The sequence below is a fragment of the Esox lucius genome, chromosome 7 (genome assembly GCF_011004845.1).
Source record: "Esox lucius isolate fEsoLuc1 chromosome 7, fEsoLuc1.pri, whole genome shotgun sequence".
Classification (NCBI taxonomy): Eukaryota; Metazoa; Chordata; class Actinopteri; order Esociformes; family Esocidae; genus Esox; species Esox lucius.
In genome coordinates this window covers 48,427,440-48,436,110 of record NC_047575.1, presented here as the reverse complement: position 1 = coordinate 48,436,110, position 8,671 = coordinate 48,427,440, and the positions used below count along the sequence as shown (strand labels likewise).

Genomic DNA, 8,671 nt, shown 5'->3' with positions numbered 1-8,671 from the left:
TGAGTTGGGACCCACTGGGTTAGGGTAGTGGACATTAATGAGTAATATTTTTTTACCGCTAATGTCATCTTTATCATCAACACCACAGTAATTCAACAACTTCATGTCTGTCAACACATCATGTCTTTACTTATATGGGAACCTCACCCAAAAATAACTATATTTTTGAAAAAACTATACCAATAGCCATTACATATGTCTTTCCCTCCCCTGTCTCTCTGTTTACTGCATAATCGGTTCATGATCTACCCAGTGTTTGTTTATTAGGACTGAAAGCCACACCTTCGCTGAGAATAGCCAATAGACAGAGAGGCTTTTTATGCACTGCTAGTCTGGTTTCTCCTTCTATCAGATCCCACTCACACAGACACACACACACAAACACACACTCAGACCTCAGTCCTGGAACAAACGCAGAGCTGGTTCATGGAAATGGAATCCAAAATGGAAAGAGGTCTAAAGAGAGGACCCAAAAGCACAGATGACTTGATTTGTAAGTAATGGGTATCTTACCTGTATTTTACAATTCACGTCAGCTCTCTTTTCCTGTGTTTTTCTTCCTGTTTCTCCTTGGTTTTTCACACATTTTTCACAGTTTTTTCACTTCTTTACTGTTAATATTCTCACCCTCTCTCACACCCACCCTCCACCCACCTCCTTTTCTCTCCCTACCATCTCAGCCTCTCACCCTCTCTCTCTCTCCCCATTTATCTGCCTTTTCTATTTCACCCTCTTTTGCTACCCTCCATCACTCAGGTGATCTTTCCCCCGTGGAAGCTTGTGTTACACGTCAAGGAGTAAAAAAATAATAGTCAACGGTGAGAAAAAAAGCAAGCGTGTTATCAAATAGATTTTGGATGTCATTTTATAGAATTAGTAAGTAAAACCAGCAAAGCTTGCCCTTTCTTTTTTACAAAATCTTTCAAACTTAGTGAAGTCGGATTTGTGAACAGAAATTTTCAATTCTTTATATACATTCTCAATTTGATTGATTTGACTGGACTACTTCCAGGATATATATTTTTTGGTTTGAAGCAACACCAGTGTGTCTTTAGTTGTTTGTTTGGGATCTTTGTTCTTCTGGAAGTTGAATCATCTCTCAAGTCTCAGGTCACTAGTAGACTTCAACAGGTTTTCATCCAAGATTTCTTTGTACTTAGCTGCATTTTGCCCTCTATCTTTACAAGCTTTCCAAGACTGCATCCCCACAGCATGATGCTGCCACCAATTCTCCTGCCACTAATTCTCCTGCCACTGTATGGTACATAGGTAGATACACAGTGCCATTATAGTGTAAAGACACAAGTACGATATGGACAAACAAAGAAGTGGAATTTTGTGAAAACAAGCCTTGTTAGTGTTGTCTGAGATTATGCTATTATTATTGCTAGATGCCTAATCAAGGATGAATCATCTACCTTTTTTGAAAGAAATTGTTAATTTCAATTAGAAAAGTTGCTTTTAGCAATTCTGGTATTGATAGTATTAATAACACTTGTGTTATTTGGAATTTGCCTTCCATGACCATGACAATTGTCCAGGAAACTGCCTCCCTAGGTTGGCCATGACTTAAGAAACATAAACACACTTTCTTGATCTTTTCAGTTTTTACACTTCTTTAAATGTTACTTAATTTCAATATACCAATTCTGTCCCCAAAGAAAAAAATTGTTTTAACTTATGGGAATTGTATTTTGACATAAGATAAGAAAAGAGGAATTTACCTGTGTGGAACTGTATAGGATTTACAAATGGCCTACATTCGGGCCATGTCAAACCCAACTTGATACTGTTGGACATAGACTTGTGGTCGAAGGTTTACAGTTTTAGTTTCCAATAACTACTACAACTCGTATTTTTTGGTGACTGAATCATTGGAGCACATACTTCTTCATAAACTAAATGTGGTTATTTTATGACTTTATTATGGGTCTTCTGAAAATTTTATCAAATCTACTTCAGTGATCAATTGTGGTGATGTAGAAAGTTGTATCAATGAAATGTGCTTTGTGACATGACCTCTTTAACTTCTCATGAGTGATTATGATTGACTACAGCTAGTGACTTCTCTGAGCCCATTTAAATAGGGCTCGTTTGATACACTCATTAGACTCAACCACAAACGCTATGATGGGCAAGTCAAAGGGGCTCAGCACGGATGTGAAGAGGCGACTCATTGACTTGAACAAGTCAGGAAAGTCACTTGGGCCCCTTTCAAAGCAACAACAGGTCCCCAAGAACCACTGTGCAAACAATTGTTTGTAAGTATAAAGTTCATGTCTCAGTTGGGTCACTGCCATGATCAGGAAGACCACGCAAGCTATCAACTGCTGGTGAGAGAAAATTGGTCAGGATGGTCAGGTGTCGACCAAGAACCACCAAAAAGCAGGTGTGCAATTAATTACCAGAATGACCAGAAATATGTTTGGAGGATAGAAGGTAAAGTCTTTAAACCCAAGTACACCATACCTACGGTCAAGCATGGTGCTGGTAGTATTATGCTCTGGGGTTGTTTTGCTGCCAGTGTAACTGGTGTATTACAGAAAGTGAATGGAATAATTAAGAAGAAGGATTACCTTCAAATTCTTCAGAAAAACCTAAAATCATCAGCCAGAAGGTTGGGCCTTGGACGCAGTTGGGTGTTTCAAAAGGACAGTGACCCCAAACACACATCAAAGGTGGTAAAGGAATGGTTAAATTAGGCTAGAATTAAGGTTTTAGAATGGCCTTACCAAAGTCCTGACCTGAACCCCATCGAGAACATATGGACTTCACTGAAGAAACAAGTCTGTAACAGAAAGCCAAAAAATGTAGCTGAACTGCACCAAATCTGTCAAGAGGAGTGGTCAAAGACTCAACCAGAAGCTGGTCAGAAGCTTGTGGATGTCTACCAAAAGTACCTAATTGAGGTGAAAATGGCCAAGGGACATTTAACCAAATATTAACATTGCTGTATGTATATTTTTGACCCAGTAGATTTGAAAATATTTTCAGAAAACCCTTAATAAAGTAAAAAAAAAACATAATTTCATGACTGTTTTTTACAACAAATAAGTATGTGCTCCAATGATTCCACCGAGTTGTAGTAGTTATTGGAACTCAAACTGCCATGACATACATGTTCTTTACAAGTGTATGTAAACATTTGACCACAACTGTATGTCTAGTTTTACTATGATTGTTATTAGTGATTCGTTTTGGAAAACAACCAGACAGCATTCTTATGAATTCTCTGAAACACTGAGATTTTGTATAGAAAATGGGCATTCATGAATACCTTATTCCTGTACCCACCTACAGTACTGTGCAGATGTTTTATTCCTGTATCCACCTACAGTACTGTGCAATTATTTTAGATAGGTGTGTAAAGATGCAGTAAAGTAAGAAGGCTTTAAAAAATATTATTATTTTATATATATAAATTAACAAAATGTCAAGTGAGTGAACAGAAGAAAAATGTAAATCAAATCAATATTTGGTGTGACCACCCTTTGCTTTCAAATCAGAAGTAAGCATAAGTGTTTTTTCAAAAGGTTGCAATAGATTTAGTGTCTTCCCAATGACTTTGGTCAGGTCATTGATTAGCTTGTCAGTCTTTAATTGCGTCTAAGCTCTTGAAAAAACCAAATAATTTACAAGCAATGAAGAAATTCATAGGCTGCTAAGCACCTATAAAGTGAGGCGTGGCCATTTTCCTCCTCGACAGGTAAGCTATACAACAAAAGTTTGCTCAGTTATAGTTAGACCACCTAAAGGACTAGCTATACAAATGGGACTTCCAAACTCAACATTTTAACTAAAAGGGTTACTTTAGCTAGAATGTAACGCTAGCTAGCTGTGACATACAAAAGATTTGTTTGCTCGTTTATAGTTATACCACAGACAGAACTTTTTCCACTTTTAATGAGACCTATAATTTGAACAAATCAATTGAAAAACAAACCGAAATCTCCAAGGGGGAAAAATAAAAACCTTACAATAACCTGGTTGCATAAGTGTGCACACCAATAAACTAATAAAAAATCAAGCACCTTTTGATTTTATTACAGCACTTTTTGGGTACAAGTCTTTTTGGGTAGGAGTTTTAATATCCACTGTAGTAGAGCCTACAGTAGTAAGAGATAATTTTAATATTTACTGTATATTCCTTTATCATGAAAGCAGTGTTAGAAGTGACTCCAATATAATATTAGTTTTGTCAAAAAATGTAATGCTATTATTTTTTATAATAATAAAATACAATTATTATTTGTTTTTCAGAAAAATGATCCAATGTATATTTCGCAAATGTCATTTATTTAAATACATTTTCTTGTGCTATTCTTTCCCTCTATATCTCTCTCTCTCTGTCTGTCTCTCCATCAGCTGAAGTGGGTTCAGGAGGCCTGGGCTGCTTTGGCTGGTTACTTGTCATCCTTTCAAGTCTATTTACTGCAATGCTGTTTCCCTTCACCATCTGGTTCTGCATAAAGGTCAGTGAGACAGAGAGAAACATGCATAGAAATTGATTTAATAGAACATGCATTCCCAAAGTCATGAAATGTTTACAGACCGTTTGGCTGAGACCTTTTGTCTAAGGATTCTCAAACTATCTTCTCCTCAATAGCTCTTGCAAAGTAATTATTCATTATTCTGGGTTGTGATGCTTTCGGATAGCTTACAAAACCTATGAAGTTGCCCAGATAAAGTTGATACCCTAAATGACCGAAGTATGTGGACACCAACACTAAATATTGAGTTCAGGTGTTTCAGCCACACCCATTGCTCACAGGTTCATAAAACCTCCAAAGACAAACATTGGCAGTGCCGTGGGTGGTCCTGAAGAGCTCAGTGATTTAAAACATGGCACTCTCATAGGATGCCACCTTTGCCAAAAGTCAGTTTATGAAAAGTCTGCCCTACTAGATCTGCCTCGGTCAGCTGCAACTTCTATAATTGTGAATTGTAGCATCTAGGAGCAACAACAGCCCAGCCACAAAGTGCTAGACCACGCAAATTCACAGAACGGGGCAACTGAGGGCTGAAGCGCAAAGTGCGTAAAAATTACTCATCATCTGAAGCATCACTCACCTCAGAGTTGCAAACTAACTCTGGAAGCATAATCAGCACAAGAACTGTGTGTTGGGAGCTTCATGAAATGGGTTAACATGTCCGAGCAGCTGGACGCAAGCCTCACAACAACATGATCAATGCCAAGCATTGGCTGGAGTGGTGTTAAGCACGTCTGCCACTGGCCTCTGGAATAGTGGAAACATGTTCTCTGGAGTGGTGAATCATGCTTCACTAACTGGAAGTCTGATGGAGGAATCTGGTTGTGGTGGATGCCAGGTGAGCGCTACCTACTGGAGTGCCTACTGTATAGTTTGGTGGAGGAGGGATAATGGTCTGGGGCTGTGTTTCAGGGTATGGGCTAAGCCTCTTAGTTCCTGCAAAAGGTAATCTTAATGCTATGATACAGGATACAAAGACATTTTAGACAACTGGGTGCATCCAACTTTGTGGCAACAGTTTGTGGAAGGCCCTTTACTGCTAGGCCTTTTCACTCCAACATCAGTGCCGGACCTCACAAATGCTCTTTTGACTGAATGGGCACCAAATTCCCACAGGGACATGTCTTGTGGAAAGCTTTCCCAGAAGAGGGGCAAATGTTGTAGCTGCAAAGTGGGGGCCAACTCCATATTAATGCCCATGGTTTTGGAATGGGATAAACATGCTCATATACAGTTAATCCCAAAAGTATGCATACCCGTGCCAAATTGTGAGCTATAGTACATTTTTATTTGACCAATAGGTTTCTTCTGGCTGGAAATGACATAAACAAGTGACAAAACACGGTAAGAGATTGTGCTGGCGACACAAATAAATAACGTAACTCCAAACTGATGCTTAGTGGAATGAGTTGGGTTTTAACTCTGTATTATGTTGTGTAGATACTCACACAGCTGAACTATGTCATGTATAGAGGTAAGTAGCATGAATAGTGTGTGTTGTATTACAGATAGTTCAGGAGTATGAACGGGCTGTCATCTTCAGACTGGGCCGGATTACAGATAGGAAAGCCAAGGGACCCGGTAAGAGACCAGACACTGGATTTGTGTATGTGAGTGGGTGTGTGCACGTATTCAGTCTATATTGTTCTATATCTATAATAAACTTCTTCCAGGCATCTTCTTTGTACTGCCATGCACTGACTCCTTTGTGAAAGTGGACCTGAGAACCGTGTCATTTGACATCCCTCCCCAGGAGGTAGGGACACTAACCAGGGCTGACATCCATTTTCTCCCACAGTCAATCTTTAAGTACAGTAACATTACTCAGTATTGTTCTAGACATCATCACTGTGGGCTTTCTCTCTTCCTTTATCTCTGTCCCACTTTGTGTGTGTGTGTATATGTGTGTTTCTGTGTTGTAGATCCTGACTAAGGACTCAGTGACGGTGTGTGTTGATGGGGTCGTGTACTTCCGGGTCAGTGACCCCATCTCCTCCGTGGCAAATGTGTCCAACGCAGACTTCTCAACCCGACTCCTGGCCCAGACCACCCTGAGGAACGTCCTGGGAACCAAGAACCTGGCAGAGCTGCTGTCAGACCGTGAGGGAATCTCACACAGCATGCAGGTACAGAACCATAGATGCAAAAGCTTATATCCACTTCAGAAATAAGGTCAGTGGTGCATCAGAAGGTGTATTTATATATCTATTAGGGCACATTACATCTATAAAACATTACATCTTTGACACAAAACCTTTGGAGATATAGTTCCCCTGGGAACCAGGTTGGAGATGTGTGCATTCAGTACTGTAAGTCGCTTAGATCAGGTGTAATAGGATTTTGTAATAAAGTTTTACTGTAATATATATGTCCCCTTCCTGTAGGCCAGTCTGGAATGAGTGTTTTGTAATGTGCTACTGTAATATATGTCCCCTTCCTGTAGGCCAGTCTGGAATGAGTGTTTTGTAATGTGCTACTGTAATATATGTCCCCTTCCTGTAGGCCAGTCTGGAATGAGTGTTTTGTAATGTGCTACTGTAATATATGTCCCCTTCCTGTAGGCCAGTCTGGAATGAGTGTTTTGTAATGTGCTACTGTAATATATGTCCCCTTCCTGTAGGCCAGTCTGGAATGACTGTTTTGTAATGTGCTACTGTAATATATGTCCCCTTCCTGTAGGCCAGTCTGGAATGAGGGTTTGTAATGTGTTGCTGTAATATATGTCTCCTTCCTGTAGGCCAGTCTGGATGAGTTATAATAGGGCTTTGTAATAATGTGTTACTGTAATATATGTCCCCTTCCTGTAGGCCAGTCTGGATGAGGCTACTGACCCATGGGGCATCATGGTAGAGCGTGTGGAGATTAAGGATGTGAAGCTGCCCCATCAGTTGCAGAGAGCCATGGCAGCAGAGGCAGAGGCCAGCAGAGAGGCCAGAGCGAAGGTGAGGGGAGACACACACACACACACACACACAGGCCAGAGCGAAGGTGAGGGGAGACACACACACACACACACAGGCCAGAGCTAAGGTGAGGACACACACACACAGGCCAGAGCTAAGGTGAGGACACACACACACAGGCCAGAGCTAAGGTGAGGAGACAGACAAATGAAAGGTAAATGATATATTTAACCAATGTACATCCTGTCATGCTCTGTGGCCTGTATCAATATTCTGAGTAGAGGTAGATTTGGGAGGACGCAGAACACAAGGACACATTTTGAAACAGCTTTTATCTGTTCCCAGGGGCGTTGGACTGGGGGGAAAAGGGGTACTAAGTATATAGGGCCCTAATGTGTAGAGGGGCCCTCAAAAATGTTTGAATCTTGAATAAAGTGGGGAGGGGCCCTCAGAGACCGCCTATGTACAGGGCCCAGAATTTTGTGCTACATCCATGTCTGTTCCATATTTCTGACATAATTTTTCTCTTTTTTCTCTGCTGTCCATTTGTGTAACTATTTCATACCTCTTCCATAACTTGTCTCTCTCCTCTAGGTGATAGCAGCAGAGGGGGAGATGAACGCCTCCCGAGCCCTGAAGGAGGCCTCTCTAGTGATCTCAGAGTCTCCGTCTGGTCTCCAGCTGCGCTACCTCCAGACCCTCACCACCATCGCTGCAGAGAAGAACTCCACCATCATCTTCCCTCTGCCCATGGACATGATCAGCCACTTCATGAGGAAGTGATGTCATCGACACTCCACCATCATCTTCCCTCTGCCCATGGACATGATCAGCCACTTCATGAGGAAGTGATGTCATCAACGCTCCACCATCATCTTCCCTCTGCCCATGGACATGATCAGCCACTTCATGAGGAAGTGATGTCATCAACACTCCATCATCTTCCCTCTGCCCATGGACATGATCAGCCACTTCATGAGGAAGTGATGTCATCAACACTCCACCATGCAACTTTCAATCAGTTTGATATGATTTTTCAATTCAATGATGTTTCTGACAATTTAATTTAAATTACCATGTTGCAACATTTTGTATGAGTCATGACAAATATGAAGAAAATTACATGTCAACATAATGTTATTTTCCATTAACAAAATGCTTGAACATTTGACATGGATTAGCATGGTGAATTTAATTTGTTTTAAAATAAACATTGTTTATTTCCTTCTCCTGAAAACGTTCAAGAAATCAATATGTTTTTCTATGTGGTGTAAACTT

The 8,671-nt window shown here is 40.5% G+C and overlaps 1 protein-coding gene across 1 annotated transcript; it reads left to right on the top strand.

Moving 5' to 3' along the window:
- Positions 1–360: 360 nt before the first annotated feature.
- On the top strand, positions 361–8,627 carry LOC105011204 (erythrocyte band 7 integral membrane protein-like). The gene is made up of 7 exons (XM_034293080.1): positions 361–493; positions 4,366–4,472; positions 5,999–6,071; positions 6,164–6,246; positions 6,413–6,616; positions 7,298–7,432; positions 7,988–8,627. Exons 1-7 carry the CDS (start codon positions 427–429, stop codon positions 8,174–8,176), a joined length of 858 nt encoding a protein of 285 aa, XP_034148971.1. The 5' UTR covers positions 361–426; the 3' UTR covers positions 8,177–8,627.
- Positions 8,628–8,671: the final 44 nt, after the last annotated feature.

Coding starts and splice junctions, on each gene's coding strand:
- LOC105011204 (XM_034293080.1), top strand. CDS start 427: ATGGAAATGGAATCCAAAATGGAAAGAGGTCTAAAGAGAGGACCCAAA. Junction 494..4,365: donor AAGCACAGATGACTTGATTT/GTAAGTAATGGG, acceptor TCTCTCCATCAG/CTGAAGTGGGTTCAGGAGGC. Junction 6,072..6,163: donor TAGGAAAGCCAAGGGACCCG/GTAAGAGACCAG, acceptor AACTTCTTCCAG/GCATCTTCTTTGTACTGCCA.